The sequence below is a fragment of the Equus przewalskii genome, chromosome 23 (genome assembly GCF_037783145.1).
Source record: "Equus przewalskii isolate Varuska chromosome 23, EquPr2, whole genome shotgun sequence".
Taxonomy (NCBI): Eukaryota; Metazoa; Chordata; class Mammalia; order Perissodactyla; family Equidae; genus Equus; species Equus przewalskii.
This window is the reverse complement of record NC_091853.1, coordinates 24533738-24561456: the sequence shown is the minus strand read 5'-3', so window position 1 is coordinate 24561456 and position 27719 is coordinate 24533738. Positions and strand designations below refer to the sequence as shown.

The 27719-nt window shown below is 38.1% G+C and overlaps 1 protein-coding gene across 2 annotated transcripts in view; it reads left to right on the top strand.

Annotated features, from left to right (window-relative positions):
- Positions 1 to 6072: 6072 nt before the first annotated feature.
- SYT14 (synaptotagmin 14) overlaps positions 6073 to 27719 on the top strand; it is a 250475-nt gene continuing 228828 nt past the window's right edge. For both annotated transcript variants that reach the window (XM_070591310.1, XM_070591309.1), the window contains exons 1-2: positions 6073 to 6314; positions 16679 to 16726. In XM_070591310.1, coding sequence (XP_070447411.1) covers positions 6302 to 6314; positions 16679 to 16726 — 61 coding nt within the window. In that variant the 5' untranslated portion in view covers positions 6073 to 6301. The remainder of the gene's footprint in view (positions 6315 to 16678; positions 16727 to 27719) is intronic.

Genomic DNA, 27719 nt, shown 5'->3' with positions numbered 1-27719 from the left:
AAAATAAAAAACACCAATAAACTTTTTTATGTCAGAGCATGGCCTGTTATACCATGCTAAATTCTATGAAATTTTATCCTTTCATTCATAACAGTATATAGTTAAGCAAAGAAAAATTCTATATTGGGAAAAAATAATCAAGAAGATGATAATGAGAAATACAATTCTAGATAAAAAGCTCTTTAAATTTCTTAAAGAGTTCTTTTATGTTTCTCTTTATCACAATCCTCAAAGGTTATTTTATCTTATTGTTGCACAGATGTGCGCGTCAAAGTTTAGCAATTATTAATATAACAGATCTATAACAGCTAAGCCGATTATGATTTATTTATTCATTTAACGAAAATTTGTTGAGTATCTACTTTTACACAAAGAATTATGTCGAGATCCTTGTATTTGAAGAATGTAAGCAATAAAAGTTCTTAGTGACCTTATCTGAAGCAGGCCCACACAGTTATAATTCAATAAACTAAGGAGATTTGAATGACTTTTTGCAGCAGGTGATTTTCTCGCCTAATTCAAATTATCAATTTATTTTCTTAAGTGTAGAAATCAGTTTCCTTCCTACATATGTACCTACGTTCTTGAGGCCTTCTATAAGTTGCCTCTCGCTATCCACATGATAGATAGCTGCATTTACTACTGTGTGACATATTTTTGTCATTTAAAAGGTTTGTGGCATACTTTTTGACCTTTGAGTGAAAATTGTTATGTAACTGTCGCTTGTCATTATCATGGGAACATCCAGCTGTGAAAAAAGGTTTTAAATATAATCAAGTACTCCTGCCTAGAACAAAATAACTTCTTTGTTGTGAATAAGAACATTTAGCTACTGTAGCTTGTATCCTACTAAGCATGTATTTGTTGAACATTTTGTGTTAAATTGGTCTATACCTTTAGAAGTTCTGTTCATTCCTCCATGCTGACAGGCCAGTCTCATGCTGTGTTGTAATTGTGTCAACAAACCACAGTGTACTGCTTCACATATCTAGCCAATAGCAATAACTTCATTGATCAATAAGAAATTATAACGGAGGCTATACAGGAGCACATCATATTTAGAGAGGAAAAGGAAGAGAGGTGGATGTGGCCCTTCAGTCTGCATGAAGGACTTAGAAGCTATAACGAAGTAAAGTGTAGGGTAATTAATTAATGTCTGTGCTATTTGTTCTCTTTTTCTTTTTCTTTGGCAGAGCTTGTGCTATCTCTAAAGCTTTAGGTGGCAAGAAGGAAAACTACCCTTTGATCTAAGTGAAGAAAAACAGTTCTAGAATGCTCTATGCCTAGTTTTTGTCTTAGCTGTTTACTGCGCTGCCTGTAGTGGGATAAGTGACAAGTGTTGAGGAAAATAGTTGCTGAAAGTAATTGAAGAGAAAAAAGAATTATTCTGATTTCTGTTTATTTTTTTCTTCGTATTTCAATCTTTAATTACTTCCACATAGCACAATGGATACATTTCTTTTTTTCTTTTTTTCTTCTCCCCAGAGCCCGCCAGAATACAGTTGTATATGTTCAAGTTGTAGGTCCTTCTAGTTGTGCTGTGTGGGACGCCACCTCAGCATGGCTTGGTGAGTGGTGCTACGTCTGGGCCCAGGATCCAAACCAGTGAAACGCTGGGCCATCGAAGTGGAGCACGTGAACTTAACCACTCGGCCATGGGGCCAGCCACCACGATGGATATATTTCTTACTGGACCAGGAGTCAGGTAGAGTATTGACACATGGGAAATTACTACTGTTTTCCTCCCACCAGAGACATTACAGTTTATCCCATTAAGTTTGCTCTTAGTACTGTCCAGTCAATCCCTAGCGACCCTGTGTATAGCAGAGCAGAATCCTGCCCTGTCTTTTTGCGCCATCCTCTCACCTTCCAGTGGTGTATCTGACAATGCTCTACTGTTATTCATAAGGTTTTCATGGCCAATGTTTTTGTAAGTGGGTGCCCAGGTCCTTCTTCCTAGTCTGTTTTAATCTGGGAGCTCTGCTGAAACGGGTCCATCATGGGTGACCTAGCTGGTATTTGAAATACCGGTGGCATAGCTTTCAGCATCACAGCAACACACAGCCGCCACAGTATGACAACTAACAGATGGATGGGTTCCTGACTAGGAATCCATTACTCATCCCACCGCCTCCCTGAATACCACCATGCCATTTCTGTAGCTCGAAGGCTGTGCTGTCCAGTACTGTAGACACTGACCACATATAGCTAGTGGCCACTGTATTGCACAGTACAAATATAGGAAGTTTTCATTATCACAGACAATTCTTCTGAACAGCTCTGTTCTAAGGGAACCTCAGGGAAATGTGCTGAGGTAGAGTACCCTTATAGTTATTGCTTAAGTTTTCTCTGTCCAAGAATCCCCTTCTGGGGACTATCTTCCCCTCTCCTCAGTTTATCCCTATAGGTCCCATGGGGGCTGCTGTATTCTTCCATAACTCTGCCAATATGGCCACAGAGGTTTTGTCAGAGGTATGCACGTGACCCAAGCTGGACCTCCTTACTAGTCTGGGGTAGGATACCTTGTTTAAGTAGAGCCAATGATATCCTATCTTTTACGGAATTTATGGACTTGGGGCCCAGAAAGTTGGCAGAATTTGTGCACTGTAAAGCTTGGAACTTCTCAGGGGTCATGTTTTCTACCACAGGAATAAAGTTAGCCTGTGGTGAGCAAGCAAAATGAAGCCAACATTCAGATAAAGATAGAGATAAGAGGCAGAAAGCATAGTGATAGCATTCAGGCTCCCAAATCTAGCTGATACTGAGGCTTACCTTTATTTCTATACTTGTATTTTTATAATTAACTTTCCATTTTCCTTAAGCTAATTCAAGTTGAGTTGCTGTCATAGGCAAAGTTACCAGAATAAATAACTAATATTATAGCAGTTTCCATGACATTATGATTCATGAAAGATATGCAATATTAATGCTTTTAACTAGAGTTTTCTTTAGATCCTTATATCCAGCTACATCTTCTCAGATAATTGCAACTGCTAGCAAAGCTTAAAGTTTAAAAATGTCTCTCTTACTCAAAGAATCAAAGTCCCTGGATAACATAAGTTAACACCTACTAAATTTTCAAAAATGTAATTTTTTTGGTATTTTTATCTATACAACTATATATTGATAGATAGTATTGTTTTCATCCTTTCAGTGACTTTGGTCTTTTTCAATTGAATAGCTTAAATTAAAGAAAGGAAGTTTCCAATTTAAAACATTTTTCGTTTCTTAGAAGTACATTAGGAACTTTAGTAACTTAGAAGATACATTTTTATCAAGAAAGTAGATTGCTATTAATGGTGGTAGGTTATTTTGGTTGTCACATGAAAACTTCTTAACTAATGTAGGTGAAATTGCTTCTCACTTTCCCTTTGAGTTGGTCTTTCCACATGATTCAGTGCTTTCTTTTTGCACAGAATGTTTCAGCCATACCACTAGATAATTAAACTTTGTGGCCTTCCTGGAAGTCAAACTATTATTTTAAATAATATTTCTATGAAATACTGAGTTGAAACTTAAAATACTGAAAACATGTTTCCGTTTCCTAGTCACAGAAAGGGAATTACTTTGGCTTTTTTTATTTTTATTTTCCCATCTCAGCTCCTGACTATCTCTACAACACATGATGGGAAAATTAGGTAATTGCTTGAAATATATGCTTGGAAACTATTTTGCAAATCATTCATTAGTAAAGAGGAATGATGGATTGAAAACGAAGCAGTTGTTGAACATACCTAGTGCATAAAGGCATATAGACTAAAGATAGTTTAGATGTATAAAGCTAAAATTAGAAAAAATTTGTGTCATTAGGTACGATGTGTACTTAATAAAAGTAAAACATTTAAATTATAAATAATTGACACTCCCCCAGATTAGAAGTATAAGACCCCTAGCATACTTTAGAAATAGGAATATTTAAGAAGCTAAATGTCAACTCCAACTGGCTGCTAAGTAAACTCAGAAGCTATAAGAAATGCTGGAAAGTTAAGGTAAGCATATTATATTGTTCAACACTAGTCTCATAGAAGTTTTCCAACTAGTATTTGGAGAGCATGGCTTTTTTTTTTTTTTTTTTAAAGGCAATGTTAGCAGGGAGAATTCTGCATTCTAGTCTGGGGGGAAATGTCATCAATATTGACTAGCCTTGGCCTAAATTTCCAGATTTGCAAGTTTGAAGCTCCAAGGTCACCACACACACACTAATTTTCTGAGCAAATGGTGGTGATATTAACCTGGGTTATGGACGCTCACACAACTTGGTCGTATATATAGTAACTTGTGTAATTGGTGATGAAATGATGATTAAGTTTTTCTGGCTTTCAATATGAAATTCTTAAAAAGGTTGAACCATTAAATTACTCAGAGCCAGCCAGAGACCACAAACCCAGTACTGTGGTTTCAAATTCAAATCAATGCTTTGTTATTCAAGACTATTTTAAGGGAGGTTGGTTGGAGAAAAAAATTTTTTTAAATTGTTTTAAATTTTGTTTGAGGAAGATTAGCCCTGAGGTAACATCTGCCACCAATCCTCTTTTTTGCTGAGGAAGACTGGCACTGAGCTATCATCTGTGCCTCTACTTTCTACATGGGACGTATAAGGTAACATCTTCCCCTGCTTTATAGGTGGGATGCCTGCCACAGCATGGCTTGACAAGCAGCCTGCAGGTCTGCACCTGGGATCCAAACCTGCCAACCCGAGGCTGCCAAAGTGGAACGTGTGAACTTAACCCCTGTGCAGTCCAGCTGGCCGCAAGAAAAAAAATTTGGCACTATACATATTTTACCTGAATTTCATAGATATCTGTGGTAAACACACACACACACAGAGCTTTCCTAAAACACAGACATTTTAATATTTTCTGGGTAGAATAGTATTTCATTTGATCCTTCAATAAGTCTTGATTGTAGCCAGCTTTTAGCACAGTGCCTGGTTCAACAAATACTCACTGAACTAATGAAAACGGTAACAAATGAATGTCTATTGAACATAAACTGTGACTGAGGGAGAGATTATATAAAAGCAATAAAAGGCACTTTCTGCTCTAGATTTACAGTCCAACCTCACTTACATAAGCGCAAAATATTTTCTTCTTTGTGTCGGTCCCCAATATAGCTATTTTTTAGGAGTTAGCATTTGCTCCGCAAGGAAGAATCACTAACTCTCTATTCCTCCACGTTGTTTATGCCGTTGATTGTCCAGATCCTCAAAGTATCAAATGAAGTTGAGAGCTGGGTAAATGGTTTAGTGATTCAAGCACTTCAGGTCAAAATTAAGGGGACAATTCTTGCTGTGTTCAAGGTTGACCTGTCACTGTTCATAATGCTCATAGGTTTGCAAAGTAAAAAAGTCTGTATGTGACATATTTCTGAGGCCCTTTGTCAAAACGTCTGTCTGATTCCTACTTTTGTACGGCCCCAAATGTGTGTTTATCACGTGTAGAGAAATGCCAACTCATATTTCCAAGAGGAAGAACAAGCTCAGGGTGGTGGCAAGCTTTATCAGGAGCAAGGTTAAAGAGTGAAGTGGGCGCGTGTGTGCATGTGTGTGTGTGTGTGTGTGTGTGTGTGACACAGAGAGAGAGAGAGAGAGAGAGAGAGAGAGAAAGAGAGAGAGAGAGAAGCTGCTGTCCTTAGGATCCCTCTCCCCTGTTTGCTCTTTGCCAACTGTCTCTCCACCTCACAGCTGAGATCGGAGGTGATTATTTGGCTGATTCAGGGGAAGCAAAACAAAAACAGACTTTAAGATTGCAGAGCCTGGGGGAGTCACTGAGTGGGGATCCTTGAGCCGGGTTTTCAGCCTAGGAGACCTGTCCATGGTGCTGACCACATCCTTCCCCTCTCCCCTCCATCGACTTCGGGAGCAGCAAGCACCGGTGAAGCCGACGCCTCCGCGTGGTCCTGAGCGCCCAGCAGCCCCAGGCCGAGCGGGTCGGAACCGCCCGCACATGCTCAGTGCGCCTCCGCCCGGTCTCGGGCGCGGGTGCCGGGGCTCTCGGCTCTGGGCACCTGTTTTGAATCCCGGCGCGAGGCGCTGTGGGGGCGGCGGGGTGGGGGCGGGGCGGCGTCACGTGCCGGCGGCCTTGGCGGCGGCCCGGGAAGGTTCCATTTCTTCCGCGGCCCGCGCTCGCGGCGCCCGGGGCCCCTCCTCCGCCCCGCCCCGGCCCGCCCAGCCCGCAGCTCCCCTCACGGCCGCGCAGCCCAGCGACTGCGGGGCCGGCCCCGCCCCTCTCGCTGGCGGCCTCCGCGCGTCCTCCGCCCGCCGCCCCCGCTATCAGTTGGTGCGGTCCATGGCGAGCACATCATGGCGATTGAAGGTAAGTGGAGGCCGACCGTGCTTGGGGAGGAGGGGGAACGCCCAGGGAGCCGGGGCTCGGAGGCGCCCGGAGGCCGTGACGCGGCGGGGCAGTCTCCTGAGGGCGGGGAGCCGGCCGAGGAGGCGCGGGGGTCCCGACCGGTCTCGGCAGGCGGGTGGGCGGAGCGGCGTGGCGGGTCCGCCGGACCCTCGCTGTCTCGCTTGCTCGCTCCCTCCGGCCCTCCCGCTTCCGTCGGCCTCGGCCGTGGCCCGGCGCGGGGAGGAGGTGTCCAGCGGACAGGTACAGCATCGGGGCCGCCGCCTCCTCCCGGCGGCGCGGAGTGGGGCTCCGGAGCGGCCCTGGAGACCCCGCGGGACAGGCTCGGGGAGCGAGGGACCGCGGGGTGTTCCCCCTTCCACTGACCTCGCCCCAGCCAACCCTCCTCCCGCAATACCTGCCTTCCTCCCAAACCGGGACTCCAGTTTTGCTATCCCAGTCCTAACCCTTCTCAGTCTCTATTCTGGAGCTGATGCTGGGCTGCCCTCTCCGTCCCCTCTTCTGGTTGATGTTGTAGGGGACCAGGAAATTTGGGGTGAGGTTAATTTCCTCCTGAAGTGTTTTTTCCCTAACACTCAAAACTGCTTTTTCTCTACGACACAGAGGTAAATACATCTTTACAACAAACGCACACCCTTGGAATCCTGCATATGTATCAGTCCATTGTGTTATAGTGCCAACAGTGCTCATGTTTTCAAAAAGTAGCTTAATAAATTAAGTTCCTAGATGAGGTCGTTGGCCCTAGAGTGTATTTTTCTCTTGTTCGAAAAGCGTGTAACTGGAATGAAGTGTCTGTGTTTTGCTTTGTTTTTAAGGAGCATATTGTGAAAATTAGTATCACATGTCTAGGATACTTCTGTGAAAGATTGCAGCTTCTTCTAGCCCCTGTCTCACTCTTAGCTTAACTCAGTTTAAGTAGTTTGTAAAATTTCCGTGTGTGTTCATCTGTACAGATTTGCAAGGTACCTATCGCTACATCGTGAGACTAAATTTTATGTCTTCCTACTAAGTAAAACTTTTCAAAACACTTCATCTTGATGACCAATCACTAGTAGCATACATCTTTGGGGGCTCCTTTTGTCAGATCCTGAGGACTCCAGAATTGCTTTAGCTATGTGTTTACGTTTATCTTGTTTAAGAGATTGATTACCTATTATGTGCAAGACACGTTCTGACAGTTTCAGATATCTACTTTAGCTAAAGTGATGGAGGGTGCTGGGAATAAGATAGACCTGTAATCTTTGATATTCCTGTTATCCAGAGCAGTACTTTCAAACTCTTTTTCTTACTAGACTTTTTACTGGAGGTTAAAAATCAAGAACCCAAATTTCCATTTTGTACTTTATGTCCCCAACCAGTTTGTGGTAGGGTTTCTTATGACATGGTAAAGGTAAAAAGTTTTCTGTAGAAGGTGAGGAAGAACTAGCCAAATAGCATCCAGATATGATCCTATAACTTGTAATTTCTTGAAATATTTGCCCCTTTTTCTTCAGTCTTTTCCTTCTTCGCCCCCAGCAGTTAAATGTGATTGATTCCTTTTTCATGTCAACTGATGATATTTTGCTCTGCTTATTACTACATGTATGTTTAAAGAAAATATTCTTTAAATTCTCATATTCTAGAGGTTCTTCTGTGTTTGAGATACTCTCATAAATATTATCATACTTAAGCATTTGTTTAAGGCTTCATAATATATGCGTTTTCTAGCTTGGCAAAGAAACTGTACTTAATATTAGCATTTCAAATGAAGATGTCAGGTCAAGTTAGTCTAACTGTGTTGTTTATCACATACTAAAGCAGATTCTTTTTTTTTTTTTTTCAGATTTTCAAAATTTTTTTCCTTTTTCTCCCCAAAGCCCCCCAGTACATAGTTGTATATTCTTAGTTGTGGGTCCTTCCAGTTGTGGCATGTGGGATGCCGCCTCAGTGTGGTTCGATTAGTGGTGTCATGTCCGTTCCCAGGATTCGAACCGATGAAACACTGGGCCACCTGCATCCAAGCGCACGAACTTAACCACTCAGCCACAGGGCTGGCCCCTAAAGCAGATTCTTTATACACACCATCCTCATGCTGCGTTATGAAGTAAAATGAGCTCTGGGTGAGGACTTTGTACTAGGAACGTCTTAGAATTTTGGGGACCCAAGGGGCATCTCATCCAACCTTCTTCCCAATGAAGTGGTTCTTAAAACATCCAGTCTCTTCATTCATCTATTAATTCAATAGATTTTTTGAGCATTAGCTATATTCACTGCCCTATGCTAGACTCCATGGGGCCATAAAGATAACTAAGACCACATTCCTTCCCTGAAGGAGTACGTGTTCTAGTGGAGGAGACAGGTAATTTTAATCATGTAATTACAGTGTAGTATGAACACCAAGAGATCGATCATCTTTCTTTTGTATTAAAACGTTCAGTGATGATAGTTTATTAAGTTCACATGCCAATCAACATTGAAGAGCGTATGCCAGTGTGGATCTATAATTCTATAGTTCATAAAGTCTTTGCATTTGACCAAAAATCTGTCATTCAGTAAATTCTGTCTGTCTACCTGTACTAGTTCTGCTTTCTGGAGCAATAAATTAAAAGTCCATCATTAATAAATTAAAAGTACACAGAATTTTTCTAATTTATATTTCCAAATACTAGCTAGATATCTTGGATGTCCCACAGCAATCCCAAATGTTTAGCTTGGGACATTCAGAATGTCCCAAACTAAAGTTGTCATCACAGGTACCAAATCCAGCCTCCATACTCCCCACTCCATGCAACTTTACCATCTGAGTGGCATTTTTAAATAACCAGACATCTGAATTGGAAACCTGAAATCAACCCTGTCTTATAATTTAGCCCCAGCATCCTGTTGATCGTTAAATCCTGCCAAGTCTTCATCTCAATTTATGACGCGGAATGCTTACACTTTAGTTTATGCCTTTATCTCTCATTAAGAGACATGCATTAGTTTCCTAACTACTCTTGTTATCTCCAGTCTTAAGGTTTCTTCCAGTCCATTTTCCAAACTATTGCTATTTATCTTTGTAAAATGCAAATCTGCATTATTTAAAACTTCGGGATAAAGCTGATCTTTAATGATCTGACCTGTGTCCTTCCTTCATCCTGTCCATATTTTTCTGTCTCTGTGATGGGGATGTCAGGAGGCTCCTTGCAAAGTGCTTTGCTGAAGTAGAAGTACTGACCCTTGTTGCTAACTTGCTGTTTAACTACTTTACCTCTCTGGGTAGCATTTTAAAAAATTGTAAAAGAAGGGTAAATTAGAATGTGTGTGACACACACACTTTTTATTCATAATGCACCTTATAGTTTATTACACACTTTCACATATATTTTTTAAATCATCAGTACAATTCTGAGATGCTCTTGAAGGTTTATTGTGACTCTAAGATTTCCAAGGCAGAATTTGGACTTTTAAAAGCCCTTTGAAATACTGAAATGAAAAACCCAGTACAGACATGTTATGTTATTAGTCTTGAGGTAGCGCGTCACACTCCTTTCCTGCTTTCAGTCCTGTTGTTAGAGAGAGATCATTACAATGTATATCGGGGATAATGTAATTAGAAAGTCACACTTATCACAGTCTGTGGCTGAGTGAGGCAATTTATTGAACAGTTTATTTTTGGAGGATTTACAGTTCAGCTTAATCAATGATATTCCTAAAAGAGATACTTTGACTTTTAGCAGAAATAAAATTTCTGGTGTTTCACAGAGATTTAAGACACGTTTGTATATTAGGTAGATTTGCTCAGAGACCTCTTTGAGTACTTTTGACTAATTTATAGTTTATTTAAGGTTTCTTTTCTAACTCACTAAACAAAATGAGAAAGACATAGGGAACACTAGAGAAACATTTGTATTAAGAAGCATTTCATTTTTTGTTTTAGAATGCAAGTGTGTGCCAGTGTGGCAAGCAGAACCACACGTTGGCTTATTTATACAACTTGTTGAGTATTACTGTTTGCATTATTGCTTTCTTTAAAATAATTATAGTATGTCTGCATAGCATATGTGTAGTAGTACAGTAGATTGTCTTCATGGATTTGATTGCCATTTAACTGACTTCATTCTTTCCCCTCCATATCCTAACTAGTTAATACCTAGTGTGAAAATGCCTGTATAGATATAATGTAAGATTGGGCAAACTGCTATAACTAAAACATCCCAAGCTTTTGAGTAAAATGATTGCATGCATATTTTGTGTCCATATGTGGTAAAATCTTAGTTGAAACCTACCAAATTGGAACCCTTGATTTATCATTTTTTAGAAGGAGGAATTAGTGCTAACACCACAAGCCGTTATTAGGAATTCATTTAAAAACAAACTTCTAGGATCCATGTGTATATGTGGTACACTTATTTTCACATTTTAAGGGCTGTATTAGAATTGATATTCACACTAATATTTTGAGTCATCAAGAAATAGAAGATTTTAATGAAATATTAAATTATCTTCAGTATTCTGAACTTAATGTAATAATGCATATTAGCTTTAAAAAGTGATTTGGTGCAGTGGTCAAAACAAAAAGGTATTCTCAGTTAATTAGAAAATTAAATTAAGTAGAACACCTTTTTCTGAGCATATACTTATTCAAGGTTTTGTGATATTATCTTAGCTTCTAACAGTCAAAAACATAATTACCTGAAAGACTGAATTAACAAGTGGCTCAAAGTGGGAAAAATGGATTCTATTTGTGAACAATAAATTTACTTTTATAAGATAAAACTTACACCCCTTAGAAGAAGTTATTGAATAAATTCATTAGAATCAATTTCTAGAATCAATTTTGATGGATCAAAAGAGATACTGTATTTAGTATGCTTTGCAAATTATAAAGTGCTCTAAGATATTGTTATGGCCGGTTATTCTGTGTGATGCTGGACTGGGGGTGAGTATGTGTCTCAAAATTTGGGTGGTTATTGCATAGGAATATTATGGATAAAATGAGTTTGTAAAAGCAAATATAGAACAGACTTATTCAGACTGTTTTAACGCTACAGTAATTGCACAGGAACAACAAAAAAGTAAAGGAATCCCAATTTGGGAGGGTAACTCCCAAAGGGTTGGAGGCCTGAAAGTTTTTCTGTTCTAAAGAAAAATTCTAAAAAGAGGACAAGTTAAAAAGAATTAGAAGATTAATGTTTGTTTTGGAATATTTACACAGGAAAGTGTTTGAATTAAATGATAACTGGTCTGGTAGAAGAGAAAAGAAAACGTTAGACGGATTCTTCTCGGTTCCCAGGGTATAAATCCATGTTTTCTTTAAGTTTTGCATTTTGCTTGTGAGGAGTGCAAAGGAAGTAACATGGTTTGGGTGCCCACCTGGGCCAGGCCTCATCTGTCCAGTGTCTCAGTCATGGATGGCATTGCACGGCACCACTTTTCCCTTTCTTGACTGTGGCACACGTCTGTTTTGTTAAAGCGTCTTTTCCTTTTACCAGTTGTGGACTTGGTTTCAGAATCCTTCTCAACATTACCTCCACTCCCACCCTAGTAGCCACTTTTACAGAATTGGTATACAAGATAAAGCTATTTTCTGTCCTCGAGTTATTATTATTACTACTTTACAAATGACTTTAGTTATTCTTATTTTTTTCTTACTCCAAAGATTAAGTAACAAGCACAAGGTTTACAATACTAGGTAATGCTGACTTTGGAACTGAAGTCTGGCTCAATTCAGAAACCATGCTCTTTCTACAATACTGTGTTTGCAATTAGGGACTAAAATTGGTCTTATTCCTTGAATGACTTAATTAGGGACAAAACTGTAAGGTATCTAGAGATTAACGACCGTGGTCTAAATGGGTTAAGTTGGTTGGGGAGAGTTGGCTACATTAATAGGAAATATTTAAAGTTTCATGCTTATTATGTGCGGTATAGATCTGCTTAAGAGTTAGCTAAAATAGTTTATCACCGGAAGCTCGACATTAATTTAAAGGCCATGACTACTTTAATGCATGTGTTTTGGAGACAAATCTTTAGATGAGATGGAATTTAAGATATTCTTAAAGTAGCCTTGCAGTAGATGACAGAAGGAATTAATAGAACCGGTAAATTGTAGTGATTTAGGCTAATGCTTAGAATAAAATGGTAGAAAAATAAAGTCAGTTTTTAAAAGAACTCCTAGATCCATTTTAAAGGAACTAAATCTTTGGGTTTAATTCCATTTTTGTATACCTGGGTGTATTTTGATGGGCATACAACATCACTACATATTTTTCTTCTGTAGACATGTGGAAAAGTACATAGTTTATACTAAGTCCCCCACCCTCACTTAAAAATATTCCCAGTTCCTAGACACACTCTCATTGTGTGTGCATTCATAGACAGAGACGTATGTGCACATATTCACAGCACACGTGTGTGCCCACACATATCCATTTCCTCTTACACCCTGTACTTAGACCAATTGTAGAAGCTTATGCATCATGCTCGTACATGGGTTTGCCTGAGGGAAAAGATGGTAACTTTGACTAAGCTTGTCATTTTCTATCTATTTCTCATTTCCATGTTGCGGAGATGATTATTTAAAGAGCAATGCTAGTATTATCTCCAAGAATAGTTTTGAGAAGTTCACTTTTATTTAAATTACCTTAAAGAATTAGAAAAGAGTTTTATAATTTTCATAAAGATGAAATTTTTCTCACCCTGTTAAACCTAGCATTGTAATTATTTTTTCTGACAAGTAACTTAATCTTTAGTGCTTTGATTTGTTTATCTATAACATGGTCCCCAAGTCATTATTGTTGTTATGCCTTTGAAGTAAATCTGAGGTATGAAAAATTATTTTTATACAAGAGTTCTTTTTGGGGATGATTATTCATTTTAGTCTTCATTTAAGAAGGCTCGTCTCTTTTTCTAAAGAGGTTGACTAATTGCTTGCTTTAAGTAATCGTTCCCTCAAATTGGTTTAGCCACTATGGAAAACAGTATGGAGGTTCCTCAAAAAATGTTAAATAAAACTACCATATGATTCAGCCATCCCTCTCCTGGCTACATATAAGGAAATGAAAACAGTGTATTGAAGAGATAGCTGCACTCCTGTGTTCATTGCAGCATTATTCGCAGTAGCCAAGAGAGGGAAACAACCCTACGTGTCTGTCAACGGATGAATGGATAAAGAGGTGGTACAGTATATGTGTACAATGGAATATTATTCAACCATGGGAAGGAAGGACATCCTGCCATTTGTAACAACATGGGTGGACTTTGAGGGCATTATGCTAAGTGAGATAAGCCAGACAGAGCAAGAAAATGCTACATGATTTTACTTATATGTGGACTCTAAAAAAGCTTAACTCTTAAAAACAGAGTAGAATGGTAGTTCCCTGGGCCTGGGGCTGGGAGAATTGGGGGGATGTTATTTAAGGATACAGACTTGCAACCAGTGGATAAATTAGCCCTGGAGATCTCCGCACAGCATGGTGTTGAGAGATAACAAAACTGTATTTTAAATTTCAAAGTTGCTAAGAGACTAGATCTTAATTGTTCCCAACACAAAAAAGAAATAGTTACGTGATATGATAGAGGTATTAGCTAAGGCTAAGGTGGTAATCATATTGCAATATATAAATGTATCAAATCAATGCATTCCACACCTTAAACTTACACAACGTTATGTCAGCTATAACTCAATAAAAATAAATAAATACATAATCATTTCCCTATATATTGGATATGTATATTTGATTGTACGTATATCAAATCACCACAATACAAACTTGATTGTCGATTTATACTTCAATAAAGCTAAAATAAAAAAATCAATAATCATTCCCTTGTGCATTATCCTCTTAAAATCAGTAAACCACATTTTCATCACCACCACATCTAAGTCAAGGTATGCCTGTATTGACTTGCCTTTTGCTTAATAATTTGACATTTCTCTCGGAAACTTTTCAGATTTATTTTTAGAAATTAAAAAAAAGCATAAAATTTGTACAAAGTTCACTGTATCTCTGACTGAAAAAGTATTTAAGCCTTTTGACTTCCAAACATATACATTAAAATATACATTTAACATATAAAATACATATTTTTTTCCTTATACTCTTCCTGGTCTTAGGAAGGATTGGGGATAAGAGTAATATTGATTTCAGTGTCGAATAACATAGTAAAGTTTATTTAACTTACTGTGTTTCTTATTTTCTACTTTTAAAAATAAGCATTTTTCTCCTGATTTTTACTTTATTGTCTGGCATTTATTTATCTTTAATATTCCTTTTCATTTCATTAATAATAGCGATTGCTCTTGAGTTCCATGTGCACACCAGTGAAATCTCACTTGTTGGTTAGAATTTTCAGAACAAATATCAAGAATGGTAGAGCACAATCTTACTTGCTTTTTCTAGTTACGTGATTTCTGTGCATACTTTGGCAAATTTGACAATTATTACCAATTGAGTCTATACATTTAAAACTAATTCTTTGACCTAGTTTTTTATTTGTGTGGTTCTTTTTTTTTTTTTTGAAGAAGACTGGCCCTGAGCTAACATCCGTGCCCATCTTCCTCTACTTTATATGTGGGACGCCTACCACAGCATGGCGTGCCAAGTGGTGCCATGTCCACACCCGGGATCTGAACCAGTGAATCCTGGGCCGCTGAAGCAGAACATGCACACTTAACCGCTGCGCCACCGGGCCGGCCCCTGGTTCTTTCATTTGATATAGATAAATTGAATACTTTAAAAAGTGAGAGTTAGCTTTTGTTGTCATTCTGCAGCTTTCAGAAAAGCCTTAGAATATAATAGTTTTTATTGTTAGCGATGGTACTAAGCCTTGTAAAAACTATGCAGTTATATTTAAGATTAGATGTGTAAAACCTAACCAATTTATATTAAATATGGGGGAAAGTCTAGTTTTAATTACAGGCCTTAAAAAGTTTAGACTTGTTACATGAAATAAGTACATAATCCAAACTAAGTTACTAGTATTACCTTCTAGAGAAGGGCCTTAATGAGAAATATTTCTAAGTAGCCTGTGAAGACATTAGTGAGGGCATCAATATACATTACAGTTATGTTATTGTTATTACGTGATTCTTTTAAATTTCTTGAAAATAGTTCTTCTTATAGTTTGGTAAATATTCTCCTTCCAGTCATTTGACTAGTGCCTTCTCAGTTTTAAAGAATGTAGTGTGTAGGTATTGTTCGTGCTAGCCCTTCGGCAGGTGATCAGTTGCTCATTGGTAGTATTCCAGTTAAGATCTCACTGTATTTGCACTGAGGTTTGCTGAGTTGCAGTTCTTTTATAATCATAGCTTTAGGTTAAGTGTTTCTTCCTGCTAAGTCTATCTTCCTGATAACCAGTGATTAGTCTATCGTGTTGACAGTAAAGGAGCAATGGCATTGTTACAGCCAAGTTAGAGTGCAGATCTAACCTACTTTAGTGATAGAAATACTGTTTTCTAGTTTTTTAGCTTCCTTCCCAGATGACCTACTTTTTTTTTTTAGTGGATACCATGGTTTTTATTTCTCATGTTACTGCTGTAAGATATTTGTTTCTTGTAAGTTAACTGTCCATAATAAACTATAATGAGCTAAGATAATTTAAATTATTTAATATTTTATTATGTAAACTTTAAGCATAACTCACAATATAATTATAAGGTCATGCTTCTATAGAACATTACAGAATCTTATTCAGCTTCCATTCATTTAAAGTAGTAGCGCTATGTTTCAGAGTGAAGGAAATATCTATTTCCATAGTAACTAATAATATTAATTTTATAATCAAAGTAATATTTGATAGTAATTATGATAAAATAAGTTTTTGATTAAATGTGCTAGTTTTTACCATCATACTATCTATTGATAAATTTGTTGTCGGTATAGGTTTATAAGAGTGGGTGGCTGGACAATGGGGAAAGGCTCACATTTCATTTTATGCAGTATGAGTATATGTGATAAAATATAAATAGTGCCTTTATAAGACTGATCCTTCCCTAATAACTTACCTGTGTATATTAAGCCTCAGGTACAAAAGTGGGTCCTCCCTTGCAGTGTTTCCTCCGAGATCATGTGAAGAGGTGCTTAGGAAATGGTGATAGGATTTCTGCTCTTGAGAAGCTTGCCATTTAAAAGAACATATTTGAATGAAGCTTCTTCTTTCCAAGACTTTATAAGATCTTAATTTAAGGGTTCAGGAACATTCTGAATATTGGCTTATCCTATTCATGTGTGTAGCTAAGTTTAAAGAGAAGTGTTAGGATGCTTTTTTCTGAGGTCATTTCCAGAAGCTAATTTAAAACTATTCTTTGTAAGAGTCAAACTCAGGTTATGTCCTGTTTTTAACTTCCAACAAAATTTTTTTAACAGGTGGAGAAAGAACCTGCGGAGTACATGAACTTATCTGTATTAGAAAAGGTAAGTCAATGCTCTGCATGGATATTTAAGTACAAAATGAGCACTTCACACTGCATGATAAATTTTAGTAAGATGGCAGATAATTTGGAGTTGTAAAGTATAAAATTTAACAAATATTAATATTTGTTATTTGTGTTTATAGACTTAAGCATCCATAAAGTGCATGCTGCTTACTAATGTGGTTGTGGAGAGTTGTTACTTTTTATTTGGTTTTGATGGGCTGATAAAGCCGGGGTTCTAGCATGTTGGTTATTAGACATGATGAAGAGGCAAAGAATGGAGGGTTTGATTTTTGTTCCCTTTGAGAATCTGGAGTCTGAGTGCATGCTGATCTCCCATTGACTCTGTCTTACTACTGTACCCCATCAGAGAGACGTGAGGAGTTGGTAGAAATTCAAATCGGGAACATGGCCAAAGACCACAACATCTTTTAACACCAACAACTGTCTATGCTTCCTTAGAACGAGCCCCGTGACACCTGGGTGGTTCAACAAGGTGGCCCCAGGAAAGGTAATTCAGTTACTAGATAGGAGGCAAGGAGTCAGCTATTCTCTAGATTTGCAAGGATCCGGAGAACCTTGGGAGTTCCCACACTCATAAGTAATCATGAATCTGTAAAATGGTGTGAAGAAAGGAAAAGATGTCCCTGGGGAGGTCAGGGGAAGAAATCCTCATAAGTTTAGTACTCTTTTCTCTTTTTAAACTTGGGAGACTTCCTTTTTCTTGCATCTTTCTTGGAAACTGACTTCGCCCTCCTGAGTCTGGCCAACTAGCAGCACTCTCCTCCCTAGTATTCCACCCTAAGAAGGTTTGAGGCAGTGTCAGTATTTGTGATACTCAAGTAGGATTGGCATGCTAGGAAAATGTGAGCATATTTTCGGTAAGTCTTCAACAGGTCTGAAAAGCCTCAGCTTCTTTAGAGGTGGAAAAAAATTAAATCCAAAGGTGAATTTGATGTGGTCATACTGGTTTATCTATGTGTCACTGCCTGCGATTGCTGTTCATTTAAAAACATTCTCCTTCTTTTATTAAAGTGTAGTTTATATATATCCTTTTTTCTCTGGCACCTCAAAGGAGAAAATTGAAGTCCGTTCTGTGAAATCTCAAATTTAGGATTGTGATTTCCACTCTATAAGCCTTGTTGATTTGTGCTTTTTATCTAAAATGAGAGTGGAAGGGACAAATTTATACATTGTTTTCTTCTTCTATGTAAACATTTTTAGTAGTCTACTATGACATATTAATCCAGAATTACTAAAAATGTTTTAAATAAATCTGTAGTTATTACCTTGTCCCACTAAAACTTTTTAAAACACAGAATTTATTTGGTTGGACAGCAAAAGACACTGTTTAAGTCAGTTGGAATTGAAAGCTGTTAACACTGTGGTCAGGTGAAGGAAAAAATCAAGGTGAGAATAGAGACAGCTAGAAAGGAGGAAAATCAAATGTGCGCAGGGCCTTCTGTGGCTACAGTGGGAACAGAAGGCCACATGGGACAATAGTCTCGATAGGGATAGACAATGATCCAAACACATCTATTTATTATGGCTCTTCTTGCTCTTTATTGCTGTCTACCTTCCCATCCAGGTAGTTCTCAGACCACGCCTTGCCCAGACTTCTCTATATTACTCCAGCTTTTTCACTTCCTTCTGTTTTTCTATAGAATTTTAAATCTGTGATTAAAATTTTTAAAACATTCATCACCCTGTAGCCCTGTCGTGGAAAAGTTTCTGAATGGCCATCTGTGAATCCCCTCAGCATTCAGTACAGTGTCCTATTCTAGTGGACGTCCCATGTTATTTAAATATTTTCAAAATTAATACTCACAGCTAAAGCTTCTTCACCTTAAGCTGGACTTTCATAGAGTAGAGCATATGAAAGTTATATCAAGTAGAATAATTGTAATTAGTATTGAGGATTCTGGTAAAATCTCTCTGACATTATGTTCTGCCTTTTTTTTTTTCCCAAAGATTTTATTTTTCCTTTTTCTCCCCAAAGCCCCCCCGGTACATAGTTGTATATTCTTTGTTGTGGGTCCTTCTAGTTGTGGTATGTGGGACGCTGCCTCAGCGTGGCTCGATGAGCAGTGCCATGTCTGCGCCCAGGACCCAAACCAACGAAACGCTGGGCCGCCTGCAGCGGAGTGCGTGAACTCAACCACTTGGCCACGGGGCCGGCCCCATGTTCCGCTTTTTTACCTGTTTAGCTGTTCCTTCTCTGCCTCCTTTACTGGCTTCTCTCATCTGTTAGATCTCTAAATAGTGGAACGTAACAGAGTTTGGTCCTGGGCTTGCTTCATTTTTTCCCATCTTTACCCTCTGTTTGATTTTATCTAGTTTTGTCGTTTTAAATACCACATGAATTTATGTATCCAGCTCTGAGCTGTCCTTGAGCACCCTGCTCTTTTATCAAGCTACTTACGTGATATTTCTGTCTGGATGTCTGTTACAATACCGACTTGACCTGTCTAAAATGTAAGTCTTGATTTTCTCACGAGCCTATACCTTCCTCAGTCTCCTCTATCTCAGCTAACAAATAGAACAGTTTGCCTAGTTGTTCGGGTCTTAAGAATCATCCTATATTTCTCTCATTCTCTTATCTTTCACATTGAATTTATTAGCAAGTTCTGTCAGTTCTACCTTCAAAATGTATTTTGAATCCGTCTTCTTTTTTTCCATCTTGCTGTTATCATTGTAGTTTGGGTCCCTGTCTTCTTTTGCTTACCCTAGTGTGATAGTTTTCTAACTTGTTTCCCTACTCCCACTTTTTGCTCTTTACAGTATATACCAGTGATGTTTTTATAGGTAAATCAGGTCATATCACTTTGCTGGTTGGAATTCTTTTGTGGATTCCCATTATATCTGGAATAAAATCGAAGTGCCTTACCCTGATCTACAAAGCCTTACATTATAGCATCAACTCAGAGTCCAAAGTGTCATCTAAATATCATCATCTCAGAAGCCTCATCATCTAAATCATTTACGTCAGGTATGGGTGAAACTCGGAGTGTGATTCAGCCTGGTTCAAAATTCCTCTCCATCTGTAGACCCGTGAAACTAGCACACAAGTTACCTGCTCTCAAAATGCAGTGATGGAACAGGTATAGGATAACAGTTACAGACATTTCCACCCCAAAAGTGAGAAAATGAAATGGAAGGAAGAAAAGAGTCACTTGTACCAAGCGATTTTGAATCCAACTAGGAAAATCTCTTAGGTTTCAAGGCCTAAGACTAATATTCTTCGGCTTTTGGCCCTAAAGTCTGAAGCTTCACTCTCTGGGTTTGAGACTCTACCCTTGAAGTCATCCTTCCTTTTTCACCAAAGGTAGTGCATATTTGAGTAGTTTTATCAGCTGTTTCCTGCCTGTTCAATTTGGAAGTGTGTCAGTCTTCTTTCATTTTGTCCTCTCTCTTTCCTTTCAGTCCAAGCTGGCGGTGTTTCTGCTTGTACAATATTCTCAAAAAAGATTTCCGTGCGTCTTCTCAGTACGTCATGGGGATTCATTCCATTAGACAAGATGCATCTCCACAGGTCTTTCCTAGATAATTCCATTTCTGTTTTTGGCTGCTGCTGAGATGGCTGAGGAGATCCATGAGTCACATGTCTAATCTCTTCAGAGAGCCCTCTTTGTCACTTAATATTGTGACCTTTTGTTCATTTTGAGGCATTGGCAAAAGGTTGTCTAGCCGTGCCCTTGGCTTTGTCTCCAGAGCACGCTTTCTTGAGGTTGAATCTGTAATTTGAACATTGTTTATAATCTAGATAGGCTAAGAATTTTCCAGATCATCAAGTACTGGTTCCTTTTTGCTTAACAGTTCTTCCCTCAATTTATCTCTTTCCTCTCAAATTTTTCTGTACGTTGGGGCTGGCCCCGTGGCCGAGTGGTTAAGTTTGCGTGCTCCGCCGCAGGCGGCCCAGTGTTGCGTTGGTTTGAATCCTGGGCGCAGACATGGCACTGCTCATCAAAGCCATGCTGAGGCAGCGTCCCACATACCACAACTAGAAGGACCCACAACGAAGAATATACAACTATGTACTGGGGGCTTTGGGGAGAAAAAAGGAAATAAAATAAAATCTTTAAAAAAAAGAATTTTACTGTACGCAGCATGAAGAAACCAGGCCACACCTTCAGCACTTTGCTTGGAAATCTGAGCTAAATATCCAGGTACATTGTTTACAAGTTCTACTTTCCATATAGCCGTAGAACACAATTTAGCCAAGCTTTCTGCCACTGTGTGACCACATCTCGTTTCTTTCAATTTCCAATAGCATTGAGCTCTCACCAGCAGCACCTTTAAGGTGTACGTTTCTGCCAGGGTCTGTGTGTGACCATTTAGGTTTCTAGATCTAAGATGATGTAGGTTTTCTCCTCGCTACCTTCTGAGTCCTCACTAGCAGAGTCATTAACATCCATATTTCTACTAAAAGTTTTTTCAAGGCAATTTAGGCTTTTTTTTTTTTTTTTTTATCATGTGCCTCAAAATTCTTCAGACTTCTACCCATTACCTAATTCCAAAGCCACTCCCATATTGTTAGGTATTTCTTGTAGCAGCACCCCGCTTCCAGGTACTAAAACTGTATTAGTTTTCTGTAGCTGCTCTAACAGCTTACCACAACTTTGGTGGCTTGAAACAGCACAGATTTATTCTCTTAGAGTTCTGGAAGCCAAGGTAAGTTTCACCGGGCTAAGGTCAAGCTTTTCTTCTGGAGGCTTCAGGGGAGAATCTGTTTCCTTATCTTTTCCATCTAGAGGCTGCCTGCATTCCTTGGCTTGTGGCCCCTTCTTCCATCTTCGAAGCGTATCACTCCCAACTCTGCTTCCAGTTCTGTTTTCTGCTGCTCGTTCTGATTGCCTGCCTCCCTCTTCTCAGGACGCTTGTGATTACATTGGGCCAACCTGGATAATCTACTCTAATCTCTCCATCTCAAGATCCTTAACCTAACCAAATATGCGAAGTCCCTTTTGCCATTTAAGGTAAAATTGACAAGTTTTGGGGATTAAGACGTAGACATCTTTGGGAGGCCATTACTCAGTTTACCACACATATAATCTGACCCCTGCCCATTTCACTGTCTTCATCCTATGTATTCTCCCTCTTACGACTGTGCTTCAGCCACTTTGGTTTTATTTTTCTTCATTAATTGTACCAGCCTTGTTTCTGGCTATAGACTTCATTACAGGCTGTTTTCTCTGTTATGCTCTCCTCACCAGCTCTTTGAGTGACTGACTCCTCTAATCCTTTAGGTCTCATCCCAAGTGTTACTGTCTCTATCACACTTTCCTGACTGAATCACCCCCTCATCCCTTTCTGTTCTTTAATCTCAATGATATCACGCTATGTATTTAATAGCATCTATCTTCATTGGCATTTATCACTTATATAGTTATTTACTTTTTTGGGCAGAAGCTGTATGTCTCCCCCATTAAAATAAAAGCTCCAAGAGGGCAGGAGTGTTGACTGACTTGTTCACTGCTATATCCTCAGTGCCTAGAACAGCATAGGATATACAGAAGGTACTTAATAAATGTTTGTGGGATGAATAAATCAATGACTGAATTTGATTTGGCTGAATTCATCTGAATAATTTTATTTAATGCCTACCAATTAGTTAAAAGGCATTTATTACATACTTTCTCTATGAAAGGACAATTATAGATGTAGTGACTGATAAAGAAACAGGGATTTCTTTTTTCAACAATATCATAAACTAGATAATATAAAATTTAATGCTGTAAAACACGTAAAAATGCTGGAGAAAATGTAGCAAACATACGTTTAAATGCATGTTTGAGCCAAGAAAAAGTTAGGCAACCCTCAGGGTTCAAAAATATAGAGGATCATTAGGGAAATGCAAATCAAAATCACACCGAGATACCATTTTCACCCCCACTAAGATGGCTGAAATCAAAAAGACAATAAAAAGTGTTGCTGAAGATGTGGAGCATTTGGAACCTTATACATTACCAGTGGGTTGTAAAATGGTCAGCCACTTTGGAAAGCAGTTTGGCAGTTCCTCAAAAAGTTAAAGATAGAGTTTTAAGATGACCTAGAAATTTTATTCCTAGATAAGTGCCCGAGAGAATTGGAAACATATGTTCCCACAAAAACCTGTATAGTAATATTCATAGCATCATTATTCAGACATCAAAAAGTGGAAGCAACCTAAATGTTTATGAACTGATGAGTAGATAAACAAAATGTGGTATATCTATATAATGGAATATTATTTAGCAATGAAAAGGAATGAAGTACTGATTGATGCTGCAACAGGGATGAACCTTGAAAATGTTGTGATAAGTGAAAGAAGCCAGACATAAAATATATATGATTCTATTTATGTGAATCACATATTGTATGATTCTGTATGAAGTGTCCAGAATAGGCAAATCCATAGAGACAGAAAGTAGATTAGTGGTGGCTAGGGGCTGGGGGAAAGAGGTAATGGAGACTGACTGCTGATGGGTACAGAGTTTCTTTTTGGGGTGATGAAAGTGTTTTGAAATTAGACAGTGGTAATGCTTGCACAGCTCTATGAATATACTCAAAACCACTGAATTGTACACTTTAAGGATGTAATTTGTGGTATCTGAATTGCATTTCAATAAAGGATTATTCGAAAATCATAGCAGGAACTGAAAACTAGAGCTGTAGATACATTTACTGACTTCTCACATGGTATGTGGCATAGTTCTAACAGATAAGGTAGATAGTGCGTGACTCTTTTATGATCTAACTTAGAAGGAGGCACATGGTATCACTTCTGTTGTACTGTCTTGGCACAAGCAGTTACAGGCCTGCCTAGATTCAAGGACAGGAGACATAGGCCCCACTTCTCCATGGAAGTAGTACCAAGGAATTTGTGGCCATTTTTTTATAAAGCAGTACTTTAAATGCTTACATTAGAAAAGAAGAGAATGAAAATTTATGAGGTAAGCGTTCAATGCAAGAAGTTAGAGCTATCTCATAAACTGAGAGAAAGTAGAAAGAAGGTAAGACTAAAGATAATAGAAAATTAATGAAATAGAAGCAGAGATACAATAAAGAAGATCAACAGAGCCAAAATGCCAGTACTTTGAAAAGGCTTATGACATGGAAAGATCTCTAGCATTGATAATTAAGAAAATCAGACAGAAGCCACTTGTAAATAATATTCGGCTTGTAAAAGGGGATATAACTGCAGTTACAAGTGAGCTTTCAAAAATAAAAAACTGACTTTTTGATAGTAAATTTGAAGTCATAGATGAAATGGACAATTTCAGGGAAAATATAATTTAAACTGCTAGAAAATTTGAATTAATCATTAATGACTTTTTTCTGGTAACTGCTCACCAGCCTTCAAAGAAAAAAGGGTTCAGTCTTTAAAGACTGTTCCAGAGACCAAGAGAAGTGGAACATTACCCCAGATTACTTGAGGAGGCTGGAATGTAACCTTAAGACTAAACCAGACTAGTAGAGTGTGAAGAGGGGAGATGCATGCTAATTTTACTTACAAATGTCAATGTGAGAATTAGCAAACCAAATCCAGCTGTGTTTTGTGAAAAAAACATACAAACATATGACAAGTTGGTTCATCTCAGGAGTGTTGCATGGGATTCTGTTGCTGTGGTTTACCATGTTAATCATATGAGCACCTAAATATAAGCAGAAAAAGCATTTGATAAAATTTATCATTCATTTATAGTAAAAGCTCTTAAGCTGCTAATAGAAAGAAACTTCTTTAACCTAATAAAGGGTATCTGTCAAAAGTAGATAAACTAGGGGCCGGCCCCATGGCCGAGTGGTTAAGTTCGTGCGCTCCACTGCAGGTGGCCCAGTGTTTCGTTGGTTCGAATCCTGGGCGTGGACATGGTACCGCTCATTGAGCCATGCTGAAGTGGTGCCCCACATGCCGCAACTAGAAGGACCCACAGCTAGGAATATACAACTATGGACTGGGGGGGCTTTGATGAGAAAAAGGAAAAAAATAAAATCTTTAAAAAAAAAGAGAGATTAAATACTTGACGATGAAACATTGGGAGCATGAATGTTACTGTTGAGCATCATACTGCAGATCATAGTGAGTACAGTAAGCCAGGAGAAAGAAATAGAAAGTGTAAGGTTAAAAGGAAGGGATAATGCTAATGTTATTCATAGGTGATGTTGATTACCTACATAGAAAATCCAAGAGACACTATAAATAAATTAATAGAATAAGAGAGTTCAGTAAATTTGATCAATACAAGATGACTATATAAAAATCAGTTACATTCCTAAATAATAGGCAACAAAAAGTTAGAAAATACAATAAAAGAAGATCTCTTCTAGAGGATTGTCAAATCTGTGGTATACCCAGGAACAAACTAAAAAAGATATGTATGACTTTTATGAAGAAAATTAAAAATCTTTATATACAGACATAAAAGAAGACATGCAAATGAAGAGATAAATAATTTTTATGGGTAGAAATATGCAGTGTGTTTAAATTGGCAGTACTCTCCAAAGTAATCTATAAATTCAATGCAGTTCTAGTCTAAATCCTGACAGGAATTTTCAGGGAATGGATAAGTAAATTCTTAAATGTGTATGGTAGAGCAAATAGCCAAGAAGAATTAAGATAGTTTTTAAGTAAAGAAGCATAGTGGGGGCGTGGTGGTGGTGGTATGCATTAATTAAGATATTCGTTTGGTTCCTTTATCAGAGACCAAGTGATTAAACAAGAAAGTGCACTTCTCTCCTATGTAAAAGTCCGGCTGACAGGCAGAATGGAGTTAGGTGATTCTACCTGATCACTTCCTTCTGTCTTGCTCTAATGTCCCCTAGGATGTTATCTTCTTTGGCACACTTGGAGTTACTCTGTCCACATTTCAGTCCCCAGAAAGGGGAAAGGAGAAAGAAGCTCTTTTTAAGGATGTGATCCAGAAGTTGCAAACACATAATTTATACTCATATGTAATCGCTCAGAACGTGGTCACGTGGTTATGCCTAGCTGCAAGGAAAACTGAGAATAGTTCTGCCCGGTTTCCATTCAAGCTAAATCTAAGGGTTGATTCCATAACTAAAAGAAAGAGAGAGAGAGAGAGAGAATGGATATTGGAGGCCATTAGCCATCTCTGCTTCAGGAATTTGCCGTGCTGATCTTTACAGAGCTTGTTGTAAAGTTGCAGTAATTCGGATAGTATAGAATTGGCCCAGATACAAATAGTCTCATGAGACACTATAGAAAGAACAAAAACAGATCCTCACATACATAGAGATTTAATTTACATAAAAGGTGATATCACAATTTAGTGGAGTAAGGGTCGATTACTTATTAAATGATGCTGAGACAAGTGGTTATCCATATGGAAAAAAATAAAAGTAGGCCTGTGCCTCATGCTATAAACTAATATAAATTCTTTTTGGATTAACTTTAAAACTTTCAGGAGAATATTTGGTGTACATACTATATGATTTCAGTATGGGAAACAAATTCTCAAGTCACAAAAAGCTCAACCCCTGAAGGAAATGATTAATAGATTTTACCATTTTAAAAGTTTAATTATAAATTTAAAACTTTTGTGCAATAACGGATACTATAAGCAGAGTAAAAAAGACAAGCCACAAAATGGGAGAGGCTGTTTGCACTGTGTATAGTCAGTGAAAGTTAGGGTTCAAAATACATAATGACCCCTGATACATTTTTAAATTTTACCAATATATATGTGCCAGGAACTGTTAAAGGTGCCGGGAATAGAGCACATAGAAATGGCTGCCCTCGTGACACAGCTTCCCTTCTAGAGGAGGGAGAGTGGTAACAAATAAGGCATGTCCTGTCTCAGGAAGTGTTGAGTGATATGGAGAAAGGGAAATAGGGCTTGCAACGTACCTCTTCAGCAGTTTAGGGTGGTAAGGGAATGCCTTATTGAGAATGAAAATTAAGTAATGATTGGAATGAAGGGAGTAAGCCATGACAATTATCTGAGGAAAGAAGATTCCAGACAGAAGGAACAAGTAAAAAGACCCTGAGGTTGGAGTGTGCCTGGCTTGCTTGAAGAACAGAAAGAAGGCCAGCATGGCTGAAGCATGTGACAGAGAAAGGAATAGATAGATAAAGCCAGACAAGTAATAAATAGAGGACTAGATTGTATAGGGTCTTGTAGGTCTTGAAAGTATTTTGACCTTTCCGTAAGTGAAATGGGAAGCCATTGAAGTATATTAATATATCTCAAGTTATATTTTCCTTTTTTTAATCATGAAAAATTTCAGATACACAAAAAAGATGATAGAATAGTGAACCCACATAGACTCCCCACCCAAATTCAACAGTTGTATCACTTTCTGTATTTGCTTCTGCTGTGTAGCCTTTTTAAGAGACCAACCTGGTAGATTTTAGAATGTCCCACATTCTGGATTTTTTAAGTTGTTTATACATGTATAGAAGAATATCCATATACATCATATGAAAGAAATACAGAATATATATTATATATGTTCTTATTTCTCATCCTTTCTACAAGATGTAAAATACTGTATAGATTTTGTATCTTGCTTTTTTTAAAAACCTGACTATATATCCTAGTTAAATTCAAATCAGCAGTAAGAGATTCCTCTCAGTCTTTTTTCTGGCTGCATTGTACTCCGTTATGTGAACATACCATAATTTATTCAACTAATTTCCTGCCAATGGAAATTACTTTGTTCTTAGATTTTTGCTGTTAAAATAGTGTCACCATTGTAAATTCTTCTCTTTCATTTCTGATTTTATTTGTTTGAGCCTTCTCTCTTTTTTTCTTAGTCTAGCTATGGATTTGTCAATTTTGTTTATCTTTTCAAAGAACCAGTTCTTAGTGTCATTGATTTTTTTCTACTGCCCTTTTAGTCTCAGTTTCATTTATTTCTACTCTGATTTTTATTATTTCCTTCTACTAATTTGGGGCTTCACTTGTTCTTTTTCTAATTCTTTTAGATGTAGTGTTAGACTGTTTATATGAGGTTTTTCTTGTTTCTTTAGGTTGGCCTGTATTGCTATATAC